The following is a 25,161-nucleotide window of genomic DNA, read 5'->3' on the forward strand; positions in this document are numbered from 1 at the left end:
CAAGGACACAGCTGAGCCTATGACAAAAATAAGGACAGAAGTGAAATTTAAGTCCTTAGTTATTTCCCTTCTACTACATGAAAGAAAGGAAGGAATTAACTAGTTTTGCATGTAGCATGTAAACTACTACTTTGGATAGTAAGCAAAAAGTTGGGGATAGTATTGGTGAGTTAGGATTCCTATGATGAGAGGACATATGAAACAGAAATGAAGTACAAATGATGGTTTTTAAAAGCTACTGACAAAAAACAAAGATGGCTCCAAATCTCAGTTTCTTTAGACATGCAAACAAAAGGACTCTATGTTTTCTCTACACGAGAGAATGGGTGATTTCATTTATACGACACTTTTAAATTTAAGCTTCCATTTTTAAATAACATATATCAAAACAGTTACATCTGCATGCACTAGCTTGAGATTTTATGCTATCTTCAAGTAAGCATAAAACACTCCTTTTCTAGACCATGCAGGTTGGGGGCTGGTAAAATACCACAGGCAATGACATGCATGCACAAAGCTGGTTAATTGTGGCACAGGGCTTGTACAATTACCATGTTTACTCACTTCAAGCAGAATCCAAAATAAATTTGGGAAACATGCCCTTATGTGCTACTTACATCAAGTGGTGCCTTTGAATACTTTAACATTCCATTATCCAGGACGAAAAAGCGCTGCAAGAATCAAACACTGCTAGTTACTGTCTGTATTTTGAATTATGTAAAACAGTCACATGTGTAAGTCTAAAGTTGCTTGGCACTTGCTCATTAATATATTTGATCATTTTGGTCCATGAATTCAGTGCATCTGGTCATGTTCAGTCACCATTTATGGTGAGCCAGGCAGGGTTCTGACTATGCTATGAGGGTGCTTTCACCCCAGTAGGATAGAATCTTTTCTCCATATGTTTTCTGAACATTTAGGGCCTGTAGCTGTTTTTTTTTTTTTAATTTGTTCATGCCTTTGTCTTTTACTTTGTTATTAGTATATATTAGTTATACATAATGAGTTTCACTGCAATATTTTCATATTCACTGGGTCATCAAAAAGAAAAAAGGACATTTTAAATGACCTTCATTGGGATGTTTTTGGAAGTAAGAAATAAAAATAAGCTGGCCAGTAATTCTGAGAGGCATTCTAATTCTACAGGGAGTTCTTGAGCCTGGAGGTCAACTCCTGAATTCCCCCTGGATCCAAGGGACACTTTCTAAAAACACTCAGGCCCATTACAGAAGCTGTCACACTGGATCCATTTCTAAAGAGTTTCCTCGAAGGGTTAAGCGACCTTGAAATATGTTTAGATTTTACAATTAGCGAATTGTTTGGACTCCACCACTTAGAAAAGATTAAAAACTACTTCAAAGGCTTATTAAAGGGAAAAGAAGAGGAGTAACTGTCTGCTCCCAGGTCTGCCTAGACTAGTCTGAGTGGATTTAGCATCTTTTTCTTTTCTTTTCTTTTTTTTTTTTTAATTCACAAACACAAATAGCTCCCAGGACAAGTGGCTTGCTCTAGTTCTGTATACAGAGGAAGTCCTGGAAAATTACTCTGCTGCAAAGTCTCTGTGTGACTCAGGATTTCACAGTTGCTGAGGTGGGAGGTGGTCAGTCTCAGGGAATCCTGCTTAGAACTCACACAGGGCCTCTGTCATCCCTTTCTTTTAGATTCTGGGGAACAGCAAGTACCAGAAGAAATAATCTCTACATTGAAAAAAAAAAAAAACCCACTCAATTATTCAAATGCCCATGACTTGGGCAATCGAATTGGCTTAATTAATTAGTATGTGGTGGTATTTGAGAGCAGGGAGCAAAGTGATGGGAGGGAGGGAGACTCCTATTATTTATGCAGCAAAGCACAGGCCAGGAAGATGTCAAACCAGACAGTTTCGCTGAATCGTGAATTCAGAGTGTTAAGCTATAGTGTGCAATTCATAAAAAGTGTGTTTCTTTTTTTTTCCTTATTTTTTTTTCTGTCAAAGAATTTTAACCGGAATACCTGCTAACAGAATGGGCTGTCAAATAAAAGATCAAGGCCATTGATAAGGAAATGCAAGGACAGAATGAAAGCAGAAGTGGTCTTAGGAAGTTGGACAAAATCCAGGGAAGAAAAACAGGGGAGGGGAGTCCCCCACATCGGGAAGTGGTATATTAGCACAAGGTCCCTACATCTTATTTTCACTTCATCTCTGGAGACAGGATTGGGGCAGCGCTTCCTATCTGCTGTTTTAAGTCTTCTCTTCAAGACATTTCTTCAAAGAAGTTATCACCCATCACGTCTTTGTTTTGAGCCAGTGGGCAGCCATCGCCTGAGCATTTGACTGACAAATCCATCGATGGCTGACATGACTTCTTCTTGAAGGAAATGAGACACTGAGTACTCTAGCAAAGGGTTCATCCCAAGAATCAAAGGGACTTTTCTACTGAATGTTTGTTTTTTTAAAAAATTAATTTATTATTTTTGTTTCATTTATTTTTATTTACTTGAAAGACAGAAAGGCAGAGAGAGAGAGAGAATATGAATAGGTGCACCAGGCTCTCTAGGAACTGCAAATGAACTCCAGACATACACACTACCATGTGTATCTGGCTTAACATGGGTACTGGGGAATCGAACCTTCACAGGCAAGTGCCTTAACCACGAAGCCAATGCTCCAGCCCTTGTTTTTCTTTTATTCTTCTTTTCTCTTTCTCTCACTCTCTCTCCTTACCTTTCTCTTTCCCTTCTTTCTTTCTCTTCCTTTCATCCTTTCTTCCTCCCTCTCTATATCTCTTTCTGACAGGGTATTGTGAACTTAAAAGCTCAAGTGATCATCCCATCTCAGCCCCTGGAACAATGAGCATTACCATCATGTCCAGCAACTACCACCAAATCTTGCTACTCAGAAACTTGCAACAACATTATAAACCACTATTCCTCCCTAATTAAAACTAGGGGACAGAAACAGAATGTTAAGAGGGAAGAGAAGAATAAAATAAACTTTCAAGAGAAAGCAAAGTTTTAGGATAATTCACTTTCCAAATATAGTTTGTCTTGGTAATTAAAAAAAAAGTAGAATTGATCTCAAGGCAGTAAATGATATAATAATATAAAATGATATGTAATAATATAAAATATGATGATATAAAAATAAAATTACAGAAGTCTTACATGTCCAGCAAGAAGAAACTGGTTCAGTAACAGGATATAGAAACCCATCCAGTGGAATAAATGTGTGCATTTAAAAACACTTAAGAATATAAGAAAAAAAAAAAGAATATATGTATGCTAATTCACGTGAAAAAAGCATTTGCATTTCCTCATCAATGATCTTATGTGCAGTAAGAATTTAAAATATCATTTAATTTTTCCTAACATACATATTTTATACATTTTGTACTTTTAGTACTCACATGGAAAGAAAAAGGCTTGAAAATGAGTTTTATACACACAACACCTGTAACAGACAAGATCTCTAGGAAGACCATCTGAACCGAGTCTGATTAAAATGTCACCTTGTGCCAGCCTTTTAAAGGCCATTTTCTTTTCTTCAGCATAAATCCCTCATGCTTGTCTGGCTTCTGGACATTGGTTTGTCCGATTTTCAGCCCTTCTATAATTTCCCAGCTGTCGGCTTCCTGAGAGGAAAGAAAGATCACACATTTTCTGTGCTTAATGACACGCAAGGGAGACTCTGAAGCAGGAGCCACCACTGAGGCAGGGTGCTACCCACCTGGACTATGAATGGCATTCTGGAGTGAACGGTAACATTAAACCCAGCTAGGCACTTCCAGCTGAATTTCCCAGGTGGACCCTGAGGCATGCAACTCCACAAGAGTCCCTGGGGGGAGGGGCCCACTTGCCTACTTAGGGTAAAGAGGAATTTCAATCATCTGTACACAGAATATTTAAAATGCATTTTCTTTTTCTGACAGTCTCTGGGCACAGAGGAACTTTAAAGTTTCAAATTTGATTTTTGCTGACAAATGTTCAGTTACCGTGGAGATCAGGCCTGCTGTGTAAAGCGGGAAAGTATGCCGTTGTCCAAAGTGGCCTCACAGCCCGTGGTTAACACGGAAGCTGTGCTGTGTGCATCTCAAAGTGCGCGCCAGGCACCTGGGTCACCAAACACACTGAGAGAGGTCCAGGCTTTCAAAGACGCACATCCCCCGAGAGCCTGCAGAAAGCACTCCAGGCTACAAGACTAAGAACCCGAGTTCAAGAACTGGGAGTATAGTTTACTGGTACAGAGCACACACTTGGCATGCAAGATTCCTGGAACTAATTTCCAGCACAAAATAAATAAATAATAAAAATAACCTTGGTTCTAGAGTCTGAATCATTACCTCCCTTTAGAAACTCTTTCATAGTCTTTTTTTTTTTTTTTTTGAGCCCAGATTGACCTGGAACTCAGGCTGGCCATAAGCTCACAGTGATCCTCCTTCCTCTGCCTCTGATCTAGCAACTACTCCACCAGCCCTGATTCTAAAACTTTGGCATGGATTCCAGTACCACCATGGTCCCTTTTAACCATTCAGCAGTACTGGCTCCCAGGCAGGCGCAAGCCTCGTTTCCCTGGCGAAATGTTTGCAGTCCTGCCCACAGCACAGTGGTGAGACCTCTGGGTACTGTATGTACCGCCTCGGCTTCAGAAGGAGGGGCGCATTGACCACGAGTCAGGACAGGCTCTCGGTACAATGCCCCAGCCCACGCTGGCTGGGAAGCTGCCTTCCGAAAAGGCATTCTAGCAGATACCTTAGACCCCGGATCAAAGGGCTCATCAGGATCAGCCGGGTGCATTTCAAACCTGCTGGAGGGCTGTGAGGTTTGACCCCCTCGGAGGAAGCAGTGCCATGACCAGCAGAGAGAGGCTCACCCAGTGTTCACCACCCACCCTCCTTCCTCCCACTTTTTTTTGTCATCCCAGAAGCGACTTGCTCATTGGCCAAGTCTAAACCACAGTAAACTCAAACATGTGTAAATAGGGTGGGGCGTTCACATGAAGCTCTGATTCTAGGAGCTATATCCTCAAAAAGGCTGGGAGATGGTCCTGGCCTCTGGAAAGCTTCCAACCCCAGCACCATGCCTCCATATTTCCTAAGTTCAACCCCACAACTACCTCACCAGGACAAGCTCTTGGTCAGTGCTGAGGAATCAGCTATATGCCTTACATAAATGCACTTGTGAGTGTCTGTCTGCAACATTGTGAATTCTTTAAAGGATTTGTGACAACCCAAGAAGTGACATTCTGTTTGAAGATAATTATACCATCAGCTGGCATTGATCTGCCCCACTGTATAGAGCATCATGCCTTTTGTACCCCCCACCCGCCACCACGTGGGTGGTATTATCATCACAGGATCCCAAGTAACTCACAGGGGGTTTGGAGCCCTTTATCTGTTTCTTTCTTTTTCTTTGAGTTCAAGTTCAAGGCCAGCCTCCTACCTCCTCTGCCTCCTGCCTCTGCCTCCAGAGTGCTGGGATGAAAGGCGTGAATCACCATGCCCAGCCTGGAACCCTTTTTCTTAACATTAGGTTGCAATTCAACAAAGGAGAACTGCTCATGAACAGCATGAAAATCATATGAGAAAGTAAGTTCTGATAAAACCATCTGGACGATTTGACTTTTTGCTTTCATCAGGAAAGTAAATATTTCATAAAATGATACCTATAAGTGAGAAATTAAAAACAGTAAGTCTCCAGTAAATATATTCACTAGACCTTTGTCCTTAGAAGGATGAGAGCTGTATTTAAAAACCTGCATTGTTAGTGGCCTCATCCATGGGCATATCTTTAGAAGACTGGCATTTTATTGCTGGCTACATCTTACTTGAAAGGCCAGTTTTTAACTCTCCGTGTGTTGAGAACTCTGTATAACTTAAAAAATGGAAATAATTAAAAAGTACATTTTTTCTTACTAATTAAACTCAGAAGTAACAAAACTTTATCTCTATATAGCTTTTGCTACTGATTTCTGTGGTTTTCTTTTCTTCCTTGGGAATTTAACTGAAAAGGAGGGAAAGGCCTCAGATAAAAAAGGCTGAAGGTTTAAAATCTATTTCTTCAATGGCAATGTTGTAGCTCTGAACAAACAATGCTATTTGCTCTGATGCAACCTCCTTAAGTCTAACAAAATAGAAAAGAATCCTAATTTATCTCTCCAATTAAATAAGCTGTCAAGCTGACAAAGAGGCAAAGGAGAAAAGCAGAGAAACAGTGTTCCACCTATTTCAATTATAAATGTGGATGGATGATAATGTTACAAATAAAATATGTAGGGAAGGAAACAGAGCAGCTCAGTACAAGATAGAACCTTGTACATCTACTTCCATTATGTTCAAATTCCTCCTTTATGCTCAGTAGATTAGGTACATCTTAAGAAAATTAAAATAGCTTTCTAAAACTTGAGGCTATTTTTCATGAAATTTCAATCAGCATTTCTTTTTTTCATTTTTTAAAAAATAATTTATTTTGCCAGGCATGGTGGCACATGCCTTTAATCCCAGCACTCGGGAAGCAGAGGTAGGAGGATTGCCATGAGTTCGAGGCCACCCTAAGTCTACATAGTGAATTCCAGGTCAGCCTGAGATAGATTGAAACCCTACCTCAAAAAACCAAAATAATAATAATAATTTATTTTTATTTTTTTATTTGCAAGCAGAGAGAGAGAGAGATAGAAGAGAGACAGACAGAGAATGGGCATGCCAGGGCCTCTAGCCACCGCAAATGAACTCCAGATATATGTGAACCTTGTACATCTGGCTTACGTGGGTCCTGGGGAATCGAACCTGGGTCCTTTGGCTTGGTAGGCAAATGCCTTAACCGCTAAGCCATCTCTCTAGCCCTAGCATTTATTTTCTACTTGAAAGTCTCCAATCTTCCTACGTCTACTGAAACAGAAATAGAGACAAGAGTCCTAATGTGATCATGTTGGAAGTTGACTAAAGACAGATATATAAAGCGTTCTGGTATTCTTGAGACTACATAGTGAATTCCAGGTGAGCCTGGGCTAGAGTGAGACCCTACCTCAAAAAACCAAAAAAAAAAAAAAAAGAGTTCTGGTATTATAGAAGTTTTGGTAAAAAAACAAAACAAAAAAAAACCTTTTAACCTAATAAAAATAAATAACATCAAAAAGTAATCTAATATCTTAAGCCTTGTTTATTTAGAAAATGAGAGATGTTTCCATTTTTAATGTGTAACTGTACATCTATGAGGGTGTTTACGGGCTATGGAATACATAAAATGCTTTAGGAGTTGGAGGAGGTCTAGGGAGATGGCTCAGTTGGTAAAGTGCTTGCCACGCATGGGGACCTGAGTTTGAATGCTCAGCACCCATGTCCGTGTCATGCAGACATGGCAGCCCGCCACTAATCACGGCACTTGGGAGGAGAGACAGGGGGTCTCTGGAGCAGGCTGGCTAGCTAACCTAGCTGAATCAGTGAGCTCTTGGTTCAAGTAGAGAGCCAGTCTCAATAAGTAAGGTGGAGCCAGGCGTGGTGGTGCACGCCTTTAATCCCAGCACTAGGGAGGCAGAGGTAGGAGGATCGCCGAGAGTTCGAGGCCACCCTGAGACGACATAGTGAATTCCAGGTCAGTCTGAGCTGGTGGGAGACCCTACCTCGAAAAAAAAAAAAACAACAAAAAAACCAACAAACCAACAAACAAAATAAGTAAGGTGTAGAGCAATTGAGAAAGACATCCAACATCAACCTCTGGCCTCCACACACATTCATACACCCATGGGCATACATGATTACACACAAGTGTACCCACACATATGTGACCAGGCATATGCACATACTACATATACATACCAATGCAAAAAAAAACCCAAACTAAATATTAAGTTAAAATTTTTTAAAAAGAGTTGAAGGTATAAAATGAATCAATCCTGGGCAGGACAATATGTACTTCAAAGTTCTACCAACCAATGCCCAGGAAGCCCATGTTCTCTCAAAGGGCTGGAAAAATGTGAGATGCTCTGGTACCCGGATTGGATGTGCACTATAATTTCATGGAGTCCAAGACTTGCTCCATATGTGCTGCTACAAAAAATATAAGAAGGGCTCACTGGTCCCACAGCAAAATCCACATAGACGATGCAGAAGAACAATGGGTAGTGGATGCTGCCGGCGGCCCAGGTTCCTTTCTCAGGTCACTGGACCCAGAACCCAGCTACTCTGAGTTCGGCTGGCCATGGGGAATGAATGAGGCCTGGGAAATGTTGCTGGAACCATCTGTAAAATGAGAAAATTAGTGCCTGCTTCACTGAGTGAGGGAATGACTGAGAGAATGTGTGTTCTGATCCACCGCCTGACACAAAGTATTGCCTTTTCCACTGACCCACAGTATTTCTTCTCCTTTTCTTTTCACTAGCTCTCAAAGACATACTTGAGTTCTATTTGCTAAGTATATATTTTTCATTTGTTGTTCAAGTGGAAGTAAGTCCATGACATTTTACTTCTCTCTTAATTATTTCTTATAGTTTGATAAGTCTCCTCTTTGCATGACCTCATAGTCTAGTCCTGTCTGATGCTTTGTAGCTGGCAATGTCTTCGAAGTCTCAAGAGGTACGAGTATACACATTGTATAATACTAGGGTTGTAGCTTGTTCTGTTCTTAAGAGATTAGGTTTAGTACAGGAAAAGCAAAGTGAAAGGGCCACCATATGTATTTAGAAGCTCACCATCTTTGGCAAATAAAGTCCTATTTTTATATATGAATTCAAACTCAGCATGCATTCCATTTTCAGGTTCTCTCCACCAGATCATCAGCCTATTGGACCCACTGAACCTCTCTGAGAGAGGTGAGAATGAGTATGGTTCTGTCTGTCTTCTTGACTTACTTTTTTTTTTTTTTTTTTTTTTGAGGTTTGGTCTCACTTGAGCCCAGGCTGACCTGGAATGGAATTCACTATGTCGTCTCAGAGTGGCCTTGAACTCATGGTGATCATCCTTACCTTTGTCTCCTGAGTGCTGGGATTAAAGGCATGTGCTACCACGTCCAGCTTCTTTTTGACTTACTTGTGCATTTTAGACTTAACTGGCTTTAGATGCCACCCTAGTCTGAGGAAGAGCAGGCTGAAGGGGAAGGAGCTCTGGATTCCATGAAACAGGAAAGGTGTTAATTGCACGCCCACTCCCGGGGAGGCCAGGCACGAGGAGACCAGAGTCTGGGATGCACTGTGACTTCATCTGACCTTGTAGGTCACAGGAAGCTGGCCATCACAGGCTGGCGAGTTAGACAGGTCTAATGCTGCTTGACAGCTTTGGTCTTTGGGAAAATGACTCTTAGCTTCTAGATTTGTAAAATACAATAAATATCTACATGTCAAGGAGCTGCTTATAAGAATTATATTAAATGGGATAATACATTTAAACATTTTACAAAGTACCTGGTATGCATATGTAAGCAATACTGGTAATAATAATTATTGTTGTTATTATTTTACTATTTATAATTATTATCACCAACATCATTGCTGGGACCACTAGTTTTGTTCCCCATTAATTCATCTTATAATTATTTACATATCTCTCCAACAGAGAATACCAGTGATTTGTATTTCCTTTTATTCTTAAAGAGCATTTTAGACCTTACACGTAACCTTAGAAATACAAGAATATTACAGTTTCTTAAGGCAAGAAACCCCTGTACTGGAAGCGGGAAGAAGTGGAAGGTATGCATACAGTTGACGTCACGCTACCGTAAGGGCGTCAGGTGGAAAAGTTATTCACAGTTCATTTGGCCCCACAGGAGCCATCGTACCATTCTATGACTGACCTTGGAGAGGGCGATGGGCTCCGGTTCCAGCAACTGCCGGCTTGCAGAGGGCTCGGTGCTGGATGAAGCAGTCCTTTCCAAAATGTGGACACTCTGCAAATGGATGGAAATAGACCCCAGGGTTAGACTGGCATTCCTCCCATCAGTGAGCATGGGGTGGGATCACAAGGTGGGAACAGGAAGCTTTGTTCAGAGCTGGCCAGAGCCCCATGGGCCAAAAGGAACAGCGCAGGTTGGAAACGTGAGCAGTGCAGGGTTTTGCTTTCCGCTCATAGACCATTGTGGAATGTCTTCTGCAACGCTGGTTTCATCCCGCTGAAGGCGTCACAATGGTTATCTTTGGAGAAAACTTAAGGATACATGAAACACTGAGAAGGCTGGCACTTTCACTACAACTTCTTAGAATGTCACATCTGCTGCTTGAACTCATTAGCCTTCCAGAGAAAATGTGCTTATCTTCTCAGTGGAAAGTGGCAATACACAAAGAAATGTCTAAGACAAGATATCCAGAGCATTAACATGCTTTACATATAACAGCTCCTTATATTAAGAAAAGAAGCACAGAGAAAAAAATCCAAACATTCCAACAGAAAAACAGAAAGGCCGGATGTGGTGGCACACGCCTTTAGTCCCAGCACTCGGGAGGCAGAGGTAGGAGGATCGCCGAGAGTGTGAGGCCACCCTGAGACTCCATAGTGAATTCCAGGTCAGCCTGGGCTAGAGTGAGACCCTACCTTTAAAAAAAAAAAAAAAGAAAGAAAGAAAGAAAAAAAAGAAAAGAAAAGAAAAACAGAGAAAGTATGTGAACAACTAACTCATGAAAAACAACTGAAAAGATGTTCAACTCAGGCTGGAGGGATGTCTTAGCAGTTATGACACTTTCTGCAAAGCCTAAGGACCCATGTTCAACTCTCTCCAGGTCCCCTGTAAGCAAGGACACACAAGGTGGCACATGCATCTGGAGTTCGGCTGTAGTGGCTGGAGGCCCTGACATGGCAATTCTCTCTCACACTCGCTCTCTCACACACCTCACACACAGTCTAACATTAAAAAAAAAAAAAAAAAAAAGCCATTCTGTTGGGCTTGCCTCAAAAAAAAAAAGAACAGTTCTATCTACTGAAGCATAGAATAAAAACAGATAATACCTATGTGAATACTACACTTATAAAAAAATACTAAAACAGAGGCTGAAAGATAGTTCTGTGGTTAAAGGACTTTGCTTGCAAAGGATGAATGTTGGGTTCAATTCCCCAGTACCCATGTAAAGCCAGATGCACAAGCATCTGGAGACCATTTGCAAAGGCAAGAGGCCCTGGTATGCCTATTCTCTCTTTTCTCTCTGTCCTTGCAAATATAAATAAAAATAGCACACTGAAAATATAGGTCTGGGCTTATAGCTATATTATGTGTTAAGCATCTTAGTACCATAATAACCTTTATTTTTTGAAGACAGACTAAAACATATAACCATCAACAGGAGTAAGGGGGGAGCACCTGAAAAGAGGGGCCCTGGAGAGGGCGGGATGAAGCCTAACCTTAATATATATGTATATATATTTATATATGTATATTTTTTTGTTTTCTGGCCTGTAACTCCCAGAACCAGAAATTAGTTGCTACCCTCAGTGGGATGTTGTACAGAGACCTACAAGGTCCCCAAAACAAGACAGGCTTCTGTCAAAGTACTTGATTACCAGCCTCAGGCAAAAGGTAAGATGCTATTGCAGAAGACACCATATGCTTTCTGCACAGAGCATGGAGAGACCTGGCTGGAATCCAGGAGCCAGTTCCAGGTCAGTTAGCCTGTCTAGGGCTAGAAAGCACTACATGAGCTACTGGGGGAAAGTGGCCAACAATGGTCTGAGCAACCAGAGGTCTAAGCTACTCAGAAGCAAACACCCTGACAGGTTGTACATGCCAGTGCAATAGTGGCACACAGCCTCGGTGGGTAACCAATACCTTTCTGATTGGTTAAGAGATCTGCTCAGTGTAAAGGAACCCATATCTGGAATTGGAAACTAAGTCAGTGTCAAGATCTCTCTACTTTTTGACTAAAAGAGGGCTTACATGCATCAAATTCTCCCTAAATTACTAATGCCTGTCCCATTTACACTATGCTGACTTCATTCTCCATTGGAGAATCTGGGGGTTTTTTGTTGTTCTGTTTTGTTTTTTGGCAGAAGGTAGTGACTACCTACTAACTACCCCTTACACTTCAGCCAACTCACAGCTGAAAACATAGAGGAATCAGGGAGGCCAGCAAGAGCGCTGCTTCCACAGTGAACCTGACAATCGGCGCCAGGGAAAAGGAGACAGACCCTGAGCATAGTCAACACTTACCAAAGCAGAGATCCAGGGGCTCCTAAGACCTCAGTCTACTTAAGTAGACTTAAAACATACTCACCATGGCTCAGGGAATTTTGCAGAAGAGGGGGAGGAAAGAATGTAAGAACCACAGGCTGAGATATCATGCATAGATGCATTCCCTCCCCCCAAAACTGACTGCTGCTCCTACAACACATGACCCCACGGAGAATACCTGCAACCCCACAGAGGAGGGTCTGCAGTGGGATGGGGGTAGGGATGAGGGAAAAGAGGGTACCAACACATGATGTATCCCTATGAAATACATTGTTAATAAAAAAAAATGGATATACTGCAGAATGAAAATTGTAGCTAAATGGTAGATGGATTTCAGGTGATTTATTTATTTATTTTTCTCAGGAGTTTTCTAATTTAAATAAATAAATATTAATTATAGACTCAGAAAAATAAGCACACTTTTGATAAATAAATCTAAAAGGTTTCAGAGAAATAACTTCATGGAATTAATATTCAGACATAGGTTGAAAACAGAATGTAACATTTTCACTCTGGTAATAACATTTCAATTTTTCCATAGATTCTATCTAGGAGATACTAACAAGCATTCCAGTCAAGTGAGTAAAATAAATTAGAAGACCAGAAACTACCAGAAGAACATGCCATTCATTTATTTATTCTTTGACTCACTCATTCATCAGCACCTACATAGTGCCAGAAACAATTTACAGGGCAACCGAGAGCAGATAGGCAAGGGATGGGACAACTGCTCCTGTTCTGTTTATGTACCAGAAAAAGGCCTCATCATATAAAAAATGAAATAATATCAAGCATTATCTTTATATCTTTATATACACTATGTTTCATGTAACTATTGTATCTGCTTACATCAGCCTTTCCAGACAGAAAACATTTATTTAACCCTTCCTACCTTCCTTCTTTCCTATCTATCTATCTATCTATCTATCTATCTATCTATCTATCCATCCATCCATCCATCCATCCATCCATCCATCCATCCCAGTACCTATCTACTTATTAATTATTAAAACAAGGTCCTATGTAGCCTAGGTTGGACTTGAACTCAGTATACATACTAGGATGACTTTGGACTTCTGATCTGTTCTCTACTCCTGAGCGCTGGAATTACATGAGCCACCCTGCCTGGTTTATGCAGTGATGAGGATCAAACGCAGAACTTGATGCCTGCTAGCCCAGCACTGCACCAACGGTGAACACTAGGCAAGGGCTCTCTACCACTGAGCCACACCCCAGGCCATCCAGTCTGTGTTTAAAGGCTCTTAGAGGGTTAGAGAGATGACTCAGCAGTTAAAGTGTTTGCCTGCAAAGCCTAACAACCCGGGTTTGATTCCCCAGTACCCACATACAGCCAGATACACAAAGTGGCACATTCCTCTGGAGTTCATCTGCGGTGGCTAGAGGCCCTGGCATGCAACACTCTTTAAAATAAAAATAAAAAATGAAAATAAAAGCTCTAAGAACACACAGACAAGGTGAAGTACTCACCCATCCCTTGTCCCCACTGCTCAGAGGAAAGGGATGCATACCAAGCTCAGTCCAGGAATTGAGGACAGGCGTTTCCCTGCAGCTCTTCAGCTGGGTAAGTCTGTTCCTCTATTCCAGTTCACAGGTCTCAATACCTCCTGGGCAGTGGAAGGAAATCTGCTCACATGACTGCCCAGGTTCCTCTGGGTCACAGACGTGGTAAACAGACAATGAGACCTCAACAATAGCTGAACAGCTAGCTGAAGTCAACACACACACAGAGAGACAAAGACTGTTTCACAGGACTTCTTGTCGTTTCATTCCAAGATATAAAGCAAATGCAGCTTAGGGCAATAATAAGGACATTCAGACCACTGTTCCTGAATGCTAACCTCAATGAAAGATTTCAGCTGACTATCTTCTCTAAACTGGTTCCATATTCATAGATTATACTAAATATTTTCAAAGAAAAGTGTTCAGAATAATCTAGAGACTTCTGGAGTATTTTCTTCATGTCATGGTTTTTGGCTGTTGGCTTGTGTCTCCTGTAGAAAGATCATTTTTTAAAAATTATTTATTTATTTATTTATTTATTTGAGAGCGACAGACACAGAGAGAAAGACAGATAAAGGCAGAGAGAGAGAATGGGCACGCCAGGGCTTCCAGCCTCTGCAAACGAACTCCAGACGCGTGCGCCCCCTTGTGCATCTGGCTAACGTGGGACCTGGGGAACCGAGCCTCGAACAGGGGTCCTTAGGCTTCACAGGCAAGTGCTTAACTGCTAAGCCATCTCTCCAGCCCTAGATAGATCATTTTAACACAGCAGGGTGTTTCAGTGACACCAGTAACCTTCACAGGGGTGCCGCTGCTGGGGTTAATATGCAGTGCTTTCTGACTCCCATCCCTTGCTTTACGTGGGTTACTGCCTTACATCTCTACCACAAGCCTCTGAGAAACAACAAATTTGTTTTCTGGTTAGCTGATCAGAGACACAACAGAGGGGCACAGCAAGGCAGAGTCAGTAGTGTTGGGGTTAGAACGTGAGTCAAGATTTCATGTCAGGATCCAAGCTGTTAAATACTGTCTTCCATTGAAGTTTAGAATTAACTATTAGGTGACAAACAAAATCTAGCAATTTCCAATGGTAGGGCCTTCAACCCTGCGTGAACACGTCACAAGGTTTCCTGTGCCGCCCCCTTTCATGGCTCAGCGTGGTAGAACTGAGTCAACCAAAAAGGGAAAAGATTGTAGAACTCTTAAATGTCATGCAAGCTCAAGGTTAATTTCTCGGGCAACTCTGAGCTACCTCAAGGTTAGTTTCTGGGCCCTGTTTCTCAAGAATTACTAGTGAGTCAGTTGGCTTTCACTCTGGGAATGCAGTATGGGACACAGAGAACAGAACAGGCACACTTTAGATCCCTATGCTACTCTCACTGTTTCCATATGCCAGGCAGAGTACTGACCTTGCCCGTGAGTTCAGTTTGTACCTTGGAGGCCCCAGGGTCCTCCAGCTACAAATGCAGACACTAATACCAAGCTAGCAAGAGGTGGTACTTAGTGTATGCACAGTGCTACACAGATACTGGTACACAGTAGTAGGTGCTCATTAAGTGGGGGTTACAATTTAGCTACAAACACCACACAACTACTTGATTAGGAAACTTCTGTGTTCTTATTGCAACAGCGGGATACCTACAAACTCTCCGAAGGAGCCCTCGGAAGTGATGAAACTATATGGCCATCTTGTCACCCAGTCAACAGAGTAATCACCACCCCAGCATGACCAAGCTCATCACCTCCCCAGCATGACCAGGCCTTGGGTTTGCTATGAAAGCCGGCATGGGAGAGGGGGCAGAGGCTGCAGGCACCTGGGGAAACCAACCGCAGCGGACAACACAGACTTTGCAGCCACCTGAATGCTTGCTGCGGAGGCATAGTCAAGTCACTCAGGCCAAAGGGCCGTGGCGGAAGAAGCAGTGCCCAGCCTCTTGCACAGCAGCAACCCTCCTGCCCGTGGCGCCAGAAGAGCATCAGGGCAGTAGCAGCGAGCTTCTGCAAGAGCTCCGCTAAAAGGAGAAAATTCTAGAAAGAGTTGCTGGAAGCAGTCCTCACAGCCCACCTGGGAAAGGCTAAGGAGAGAAAAGCAATGTCCTGGCAGTCCTGGCTCTCCCTGCGCGGAGATGGCCCGGCGTTGGGCCTTACCCACTACAGACCCGCGCATCCGCCTGCTTCCGGAACCGAACACCCTGCCTGTTCCCCACTGACAGCCGAGGAAGTAGTCCAGGGATCTTGACTGTGACCAAAGACATCCAAACGAAGCATCGCTTGATTTTACTTTTTTTTTTTAAAATATTTTTTGTTCATTATTTATTTATATATTTGAGAGTGACAGACACAGAGAGAAAGACAGATAGAGGAAGAGAGAGAGAATGGGCGCGCCAGGGCTTCCAGCCTCTGCAAACGAACTCCAGACGCGTGCGCCCCCCTGTGCATCTGGCTAACGTGGGACCTGGGGAACCGAGCCTCGAACCGGGGTCCTTAGGCTTCACAGGCAAGCGCTTAACCGCTAAGCCATCTCTCCAGCCCTTGATTTTACTTTTTAATCAGCATCCACAGTGTTAGGTGTCACTATGGAATTTTAAGATAAAACAAGTTTGTGTTGATTCTCCTCGCTTCTCATCTTCCTCACTCCCGCTGTATCCTCCACCCATGGCATCCTCTCTGCCTGCCTCTCCCGCCCTCTTGCCTCCCGTGGCTGCTGCCTTTGGCAGAACTAAAACTTGCAGGTGAGCTCAGGCCTCACCCTGTACCCAGGACTCAGCAGCTAAGACAATCACGGGACCCACAGCCCCTGGAGGACAGGTGAGTCTTAGTCACGCTATTATTGCAATCACAGACAAACGGCGAGCAATCCGGGCAAGCGCGAGGTCCACTTCCCGAGCCACAGCTCTAGCGTTGAATTAAAAGCAAGAGCAGTCCCTTGTGACCTGAAAAGCACACTAACGTGGACCTGTAATTTTCTCTACAAGAAGGGTTTCAGTTTATTAATCACTCACATGATCTTGCTAACAATACAAGAAAAAAATAATGCTGCCTTTTAAGATTTATATATGTACAGTTAGGCACAGTTGGATTGTGTCCCATCCCCCTTATAAAGTCAGCACATGTGTATCTGTGCTTAAACAAACCATAAATATTTGCTGAATGAGAGCCAAATACATATTTGCCCTCACACAGTATCTCCACTCCTGCTCAAGCAGGATCAAATGACCAGATTAAACGCAGGAAGTAAGGAGGACAAAGGTTGCCTATCTTATGCCTCAGCACCTCAGATAAGGTTTAGAAAATTGCTCCAAGTTTCTCATGAGGCATTGCCATCTTTATTTTTATGCTTGTGGATCTAAGGCTTACTATTTTACTATTAAAACAGCCGGCAGTTTTATTATACTTATTATAGTCCAAATGCTGTTTCAAAGCTATGGGCACACACATATAAATTAACACACAAATATAATCTTAAAACCCATATACATTTATTGCAGATGTTTTCTTGGTGGGGGAGGACAGCATAAAACACAGCATAAGGAAAAAAATGGAGAACAATCCACAATAAGCAATCAATTCTTTTAATACCTTCATATATTGTCTTTTAGTTTTTTTAAGAATACATATATATGCTTAATAAAATTATTTTTCAGTTTAATAACCTGTTTTCTCAATTAGCAACATATAATTTCTTCATAGCATTAAACTTTTTTTTTGTTTGTTTGTTTTGTTTTGTTTTTCGAGGTAGGGTCTCACTTTAGCTCCGGCTGACCTGGAACTCACTATGGAGTCTCAGGGTGGCCTTGAACTCACAGTGATCCTCCTACCTCTGCCTCCCAAGTGCTGGGATTAAAGGTGTGCGCCACCACGCCTGGCTGCATTAAATATTCTTCAAAAACATTTTTTAAAATATTATTTTAAACCAGAGAAAAAGACAGACAGACAGAGAGAATAGGTATGCTAGAGCCACTATAAATGAACTCCAGATACATATGCCACTCTGTGTATCTGGCTTTACATGAGTACTGGAGAATCAAACTTGGGTCACCAGGCTTTGCAGGCAAGCACCTTAATCACAGAGCCATCTCTCCAGCCCTTCAAAAACACTTTTAACAGCTATGGAATGTATCACTGAATGCCTATGAGAGAGATTTCTTAAATGCCTTATTAATAATATGGCCACTAGACTGTTTTGAATTTTTCACTACTATAAAAATACTTTGGTATATTTAATAAAGCAATACTTGCATGTATCTTTTTTATTACTTTAGCTTTGAGAGAAAGAGGCAGAGAGAGAGAGAATGAGTGCGCCAGGGCCTTTCAGCCACTGTAAACAAACTCCAGATGTGTGTGCCCCTTGAACGCATGTGCAACATTGCATGCTTGTGTCACTTTTGCTTCTGGCTATGTGGGAACTGGAGATTCGAACATGCATTCTTAGGCTTTGCAGGCAAGCACCTTAACCATTAAGCCATCTCTCCAGCCTGCATTATCTTCTGCTGTTTCCTTGGAATTCATTTTTTTAAGAAGCTGAATTGCAGGTCCTATGTGACCTTGTCAGAGGTTTTAGGTACATATTGCTACACCTCCTTCTAGAAAAAGTAAAATCAATTAATAAGCTTAGCAGCAGTGCTGGAAATGACCAGTTTCCTGAAACCTCACCAATGCTGGTTATTATAAAGGTTATAAAATCAGCTCATATTTAGGATTTGAGGGCTGGGGAAATGAACGCACTTGTGTAGCACACTTGTTTTCAAAGCCTGTTGGCAGGGGATCAGTTTCCCAGTGCCCCTGTAAAGCCAGATCCAAAAAGTGATACATGATCCTGGAGTTTGTTTGCAGTGACAAGAGGTCCTGCTGTGCACACACATGCACGCACGCACGCACACACACACACACACACGCACGCACGCCCTACACAGATGAGCAAATAAATAAATAACAATATTTTTAAAGTCAAGGACAGAGTTGAAGAGATGGCTTAGCACTTAAGGCACTTGCCTGCAAAGCCTCAGGACCCAGGTATGATTCCCAAGTACCCACGTAAGCTAAAGGCACAAGGTGGTGCATGTGTCTAGAGTTTGTTTGTACCCTGGTGTGTGTGCTCTCTCTCTCTCTCTCTCTCTCTCCTTTCTCCCCTCTCTCTCTCTTGAATAAGTAAATAAAATATTTTTTTAAAGTCAGGGACAAGCTGGACGTGGTGGCGCCCGCCTTTAATCCCAGCACATGGGAGGCAGAGATAGGAGGATCTCTGTGAGTTCAAGGCCACTCTGAGACTACATAGTGAATTCCAGGTCAGCCTGAGCTAGAGTGAGACCCTACCTCAAAAAAACAAAACAAAACAAAAGTCAATAAAGAATAAATAAAGACAATAAAGAATTTAAAAATTGGGATTTGAAACCAGCCATGCCTTTAATCCCAGCATTCAGGAGGCAGAGGTAGAAGGCTTGCTGTGAGTTCAAGGCCACCCTGAGACTACAGAGTGAATTCCAGGTCAGTCTGGACTAGAGTGAGACCCTACCTTGAAAAAACAAAACAACACATTAGGATTTGAGAAGAAATATGAAAGAAGAAAAAAATATGAAAAAATCGAATATGTATAGGGATTTTCAGATTTACCTTTCTCATAATATTTTTACCTACAGTTTTAAGGAGTTACACTGGATACTGGGGAGAGGCAAAATTTTATATCTGTCCCAGTTGAAGACCAAATAAAGCAGTTTTATAGACTTAGGATCCTTTGGGATGACAGTTTCATAATCCTAATGAGACATCTCAAAGCACATTCTGATTTCCAAACCTCAGTAAATATCAGGCTCCTGGGAGTGCTCTGTGGTGATACACTGTAGACCGCCACCAGCTACAGAGTGACAGCCCCCTAGGGTTCACTAACAGATTGTCCTGTGGCTCCATCTACTTTGTGTTATCTCCATCAACCTAAAAGGCAGTTTGAATCTTGAATCTAAGAAATGAACTTGCTGCTATAAAAATGCTATTTAAAACTAGCCATCTCCTCTCTCTCTCATTCTCTCTCTCTCACTCATATACAGATAAATAAAAATATTTTTTTAAAAATGTTTAGGGGCTGGAGAGATGTCTTAGTGGTTAAGTGCCTGCCTGTGAAATCTAAGGATCCCAGTTGAAGGCCCGATTCCCCAATACCCACATAAGCCAGATGCACAAGGTGATGTATACATCTAGAATTCATTTGCAGTGGCTAGAAACCCTGGCACTCATTCATTCTTTCTCTCTTTTTTTTTTTCTCTCTCTCAAATAAATAAAAACATTAAAAAAAAAAAAAGCCATCTTAGGATAAGAGAGAACTCATATGTGAAAATGAATAAGGCATGCCTCGAGAACCAGCGGGCTCTGGCAGGCACACTAGAGGTAACAGCGACAGACTCTTGGCCCTAGGAATCTCCAGAATCATTTGTGGCTAATGAGTGTCTGGGTGCCAGGTGGCAAATTTCATTCTAGTGGTCTCAATTTCAGCACATCTCATGTGCACTGAACACATACTGTAAACATGAAACAAAAGCGACAGGGATCTCCAAATAAAAGCTGCTCATTGCTTTTAATGAAAAAAAAATGCAAATTGCAGCTTTCAATAAACAAGCAAATGCCTAAAAGCAATGCATAACAAAAACAGAAAATTCAGAAAAGCTCAGATAACACAAATGTACCTACGAAACCAGCACTTCATGATAAATACAAGCATTTTGGTAGGTGTCTCATTAGGTTTAAGTTTCCAAGACCAATGAGAATGTGGAAATTACTATTACTGCTCAGAGGAAAAGAATGAGGAGGTAATGCATAAATCATCAGGGACTGGCAAGTGCTGCCCTGCACAGTTCATGAGGAGCTGTACAAGAGGCCTTTTTCTGGGATGTGCAGCTTGCCCTGCTTTACAACAGATGAACGCAACAGAGTCCTAGGGAGCAAGCATTGTCTTCATTGCTTGTCAGCTTTGGGCTACATGGGTCATTACTTATTTTTTGCCATATTTCTATGTTATGAAAAATGTGCTCAAAGAGGCTCATGAAATAGCAACTGATGCTCTTTACACACTTTGCCCAATAGGTAGACTTTTTCAGAACACTCCATCTGAAAAAAAATACATCTAAGGGCCTAGAGAAGTGGTTCAGCAGTTAAGACACTTGCCTACAAAGCCTAATAGCATGGGTTCAATTCCCTAGTGCCCATGTAAAAAGCCAGATAAAAATGTGGTACATGCATCTGGAATTTGTTTGCAGTGGTGTAAGGCCCTGGAGCACTCATTCTCATTTTTTTTTCAATCTCTCTATCCCCTTTCTGCTTGTAAATAAATAAATAAATAAATGAAAAATGAATCAAAGTGACCACAATTGTTTAGTGTGAATTTTCACAATAGGAATATTACTTTTTTTCTGTTCAAGTACTAACCAGACCTGACACTGCTTACATTCCAAGATAGATAAAATTGTTCAGGCATGTCCAGTCATAGATGGGCATATATAACCAGAGATGGAAAACATTGTTTTCTCAATAACACTGGACCTAAGCTAAAAAGTTAATTCCATAGGACAGTTACTATGATAGTTAAACTCTAGTTGTCAACTTGACAGTATTGGAACCAGCACAGATACAAATCTCTGGGCATGCCTATGAGGGAGTATCTTGATTAGGTTAGTTAAGGTGGGAGGACGCACCCTAACTGTAGGTGGGGTAGAAATATACCATGACCTGAGTCCTAGGACTTAATAAAAAGGAGAAAGCAAGCTGAGCATTGATATTCAACACTCTGCTTCCTCACTGTAGACTGAATGGGACCAATAGTCTCAAGCTCCCACCACCACGCCTTCCCCAGCTGTAAGCCAAAATAAACTCTTTCTTCTTTAAACTGCTTCTTGTCAGATATTTGGTCATAATATTGAACAACTAACTATTATAGAAAACTGGTACCAAGAAGTGGGACCACTACGATAATAAAAATCTGACTGTGCGATTAGAAGCCTTTGGGAACGGTTTGAAGGAAGAATGTGAAAGAGTTTTGAACTCTGGGTTAGAACAGCCCTTGCATACTACAAACAGAGCTCAATGGGGTCAATTTGGTAGGAGCTTGAAAGACAAAAATACTAAAGAGAAACATGGATGTGGAGGCTCGGCTCATGAGGTCTCAGAGAGGAACAAGCACTCTATCAGGAACTGGGCCTGCCTAGGACTACAGAGTAAATTCCAGGTTAGCCTGGGTTAGAGTGAGACCCTACCACAAAAAAAAAAAGGAAAAAAAAAATTAAAAGAAAATGATAGAGATAGGGTCACCAAAAGGCTAAATTAAAATTGGAAGCAAGTCAAGAATTTAAAAGTACTTAGTTTCAAAAGATTTCATCTTGGGGCTGGGGAGATGGCTCCGTGGATAGAGCACTTGCACCGCAATGTGAGACCTGAGGCTGGACCCCAAGAATCCACATAGAAGCCAAAAACTATACTGGGCTTCTGTAGTACCCACAAGCCTACAGAGAGATGGGAGGTGGAACAAGGAGAAATTTCCAGAAACTTGAAGATCTCCTTGCCTGGTGAATGGAGCAATGAACCATGAACAAGAAACTCTGCCTCAGGCAGGCAGTGTGGGGTGAGTAAGACAGACAGACCCCTGTCTCTTGGCTCCTCCCAGAACCCTTGTCTGGCATCCCTGACCAGTCTGTGTGTGGGCAAGCACAGTGGTGTCAAGTGAATAGGCCAGACCGCTGTAGCCTGTCTCCTCCTGGCTCCCTGGTCTGTGCTCCCTGCCCTGTGGGCTCAGCAGTGTGGATTGAGTAGACCAGATCCCTATTCCCTGGCTCCTCCCAGTACCCTGGTAGTCCTGGTAGGTCTGATTGTACCTTGTTGGGGAGGCCTGGCCCCTGTGTGAGTGGTGGCATCAGGCTTTTTACTCTGGTATCTTGACTGGTCACTGGATACCAACATCCCTGTTCATCTGAGTCAAAGGGTTCAGGAGACAAAGGACAAAAACTTGCTTCTTCCTTAATAGAGTCTTCTTAAAATGAGTAGACAACAACACAAAAAAGCCAACAAAAGTCAGAAAACTGAAAGATCTCCACCAAGGATGCCCAGTACTACAATGGAAGCCTCCAATGAAATCATAGAGAAATCAACAGAAATTCATCCCCCAAATGAAAACATAACAACTAATGAAACCCTTATCAAAAAAATTGTTGAACTGGAAGCAAACCATCAAAGAACCAACAATCTTATCAAAGAAATTGAACAGAATCGTCTCCTAGAGCATTCAGCTTTTGAAAACAAGCTTAACTTGATTGAAGGAAACATTAGAATCCTCCAAAGAGATATGAATAAATTGAAGGTGAGTTGAGAAATGGAAGACCTCAATAACTGGTTGATTACGCTTAATGAAGACTTGACCAAATGCAATAATGAATTCCAGGAAGCATCAAGAAAATCAGAACTCAAATTGAATTCATACCTCGAAAAAAGAGGTGGACACGATGCAAAATAACACAACAGACCAAGCCGGGCGTGGTGGCACACGCCTTTAATCCCAGCACTTGGGAGGCAGAGGTAGGAGGATCGCCATGAGTTCAAGGCCACCCTGAGACTACAGTCGATTCCAGGTCAGCCTGGACCAGAGTGAGACCCTACCTCGAAAAACCAAAAAAAAAAAAAAAAAAAAAAAACACAACAGAAAACAAAAATCAAATAGAACTTATAAAAACCTCTCTAGAATTCTTCACCAACAGAGTTACTTACATGGAAGACAGAACCTCTGACCTGGAAGACAAGACAGAAGAAATTGATTGGGAGGCCAAAAACTTGACTAAGTTCAAAAAATCAAGTGAACAGATTATGAGGGAACTGTGGGATACCTTAAAATGACCAAACATCTGGATCATAGGTTTACCAGAGGGAGAGGAAATCAAGGCCAATAGCATAGAGAACATAGTCAACAAAATCATTGAAGAAAAATTTCTAAATCTTACAAAAGAGAGGCCCATCCAGATACAAGAAGCCCACAGAACACCAAACAGACAGCACCAAAGAAGAAACTCTCCAAGACACCTCAGAGTTAAAACTCTTCAAAACAGGGCTGAAGAAAGGGCTTAGTGGTTAAGCACTTGCCTGTGAAGCCTAAAGACCCCGGTTCAAGGCTCAATTCACCCAGGACCCACGTTAGCCAGATGCACAAGGGGGTGCATGCCTCTGGAGTTCGTTTGTAGTGGCTAGAAGCCCTGGTGCACCCACTCTCCTCTCTCTCTCTCTCTGCCTCTTTCTCTCTCTGTCACTCTCAAAGAAATAAATGAAAATAAACAAAAAATTTAAAAAAACTCTTCAAAACAAAACCAGACAGTGTTAAAAGCAGCAAGAGAGAAACGACTCATAACATATCAAGGCAATCCCATCGGAATTACAACAGATTTCTCATTGAAAACCCTGAAATGCAGAAGGGCATGGAATGGAATACTTCAAAGTCTAAAAAATTATGGCTTCCAACCCAAGCTACTTTACCCAGCAAAAGTATCCCTCATAATAGATGGTGAAACAAAAACCTTCCATGAAAAGAAGTCAAGTCTATAATTATATGAACACAAAGCCAAACCTACAGAAAACAGTTGAGGGAATACTTCACACAGAACAGTCAAACAACCAATCTTAAGAGCCAATGAGAAGATCAAAATAACCAAAATAGACCAGGATCAAAATGGTACAAAACCAAGAAAGTACTAAACCCATAAAACACCTCATCATGGCAGGGAGTAATAACCTTACATATTAATGGTGTTAACTCACCCATCAAAAGATACAAGTTACAGATTGATAAAACCCCTGGCCAATTTGATCAAGTGAAAAAAAGAGAAGTCTCAAATTAACAAAATCAGAAATGAAAAAGGAGAGATCACAAGACATCAATTAAATTGGAAGGCATCAGGGCATACTTATAAAACCTCTATTCCATAAAATTAATAAATTTTATGGAATAAATGGATGAAATCCTAGACACATACCACCTACCAAAACTAAACTCAGAGCACATTAATCTCCTAAACAAACCTATCACATCCAAGGAGATTTAAAAGGTAATAAAAAACCTCCCCCAAAAGGGAAGTGTAGGACAGGATGGCTTCTCAGCTGAATTCTATCAAACCTTCATAGAAGAACTGAAACCAATTTTTCTCAAACTGTTTCTCACAACTGGAGATCAGGAGTTCTCTCCAATTCCTTCCAATTAGGGTGAAGCTAGCATCACCCTAATACCAAAACCAGACTAAGATGAAACAATGAAATAAAGCTATAGGCCTATATCCCTGATGAACTTAAATGCAAAGATCCTGAACAAAATCCTTGCAAACCAAATTCAACAACACATCAAAAGCATTATCCACCTTGCTCAATTAGGCTTCATCCCAGAGATGGTTTAACATATAGAAATCAGTCAACAAAATACACCACATAAATAAGCTGAACCATAAGAATCACATGATCATCTCAATTGATGCAGAAAAAGCCTTTGACAAAATACAACACCACTTCATG

General features: G+C 41.6%; 1 protein-coding gene across 8 annotated transcripts in view; it reads right to left on the reverse strand.

The window, feature by feature from the left end:
- Positions 1-25,161, reverse strand: part of Osbpl6 (oxysterol binding protein like 6) — a 130,292-nt gene that overhangs the window by 66,041 nt on the left and 39,090 nt on the right. For all 8 annotated transcript variants that reach the window (XM_004660297.2, XM_045146991.1, XM_004660296.3 and 5 more), the window contains exons 3-5: positions 9,760-9,852; positions 3,489-3,611; positions 618-671 (exon numbers count right to left, since the gene is read on the reverse strand). In XM_004660297.2, coding sequence (XP_004660354.1) covers positions 618-671; positions 3,489-3,611; positions 9,760-9,852 — 270 coding nt within the window. The remainder of the gene's footprint in view (positions 1-617; positions 672-3,488; positions 3,612-9,759; positions 9,853-25,161) is intronic.

The sequence above is a fragment of the Jaculus jaculus genome, chromosome 4, assembly GCF_020740685.1.
Source record: "Jaculus jaculus isolate mJacJac1 chromosome 4, mJacJac1.mat.Y.cur, whole genome shotgun sequence".
NCBI classification, from domain to species: Eukaryota; Metazoa; Chordata; class Mammalia; order Rodentia; family Dipodidae; genus Jaculus; species Jaculus jaculus.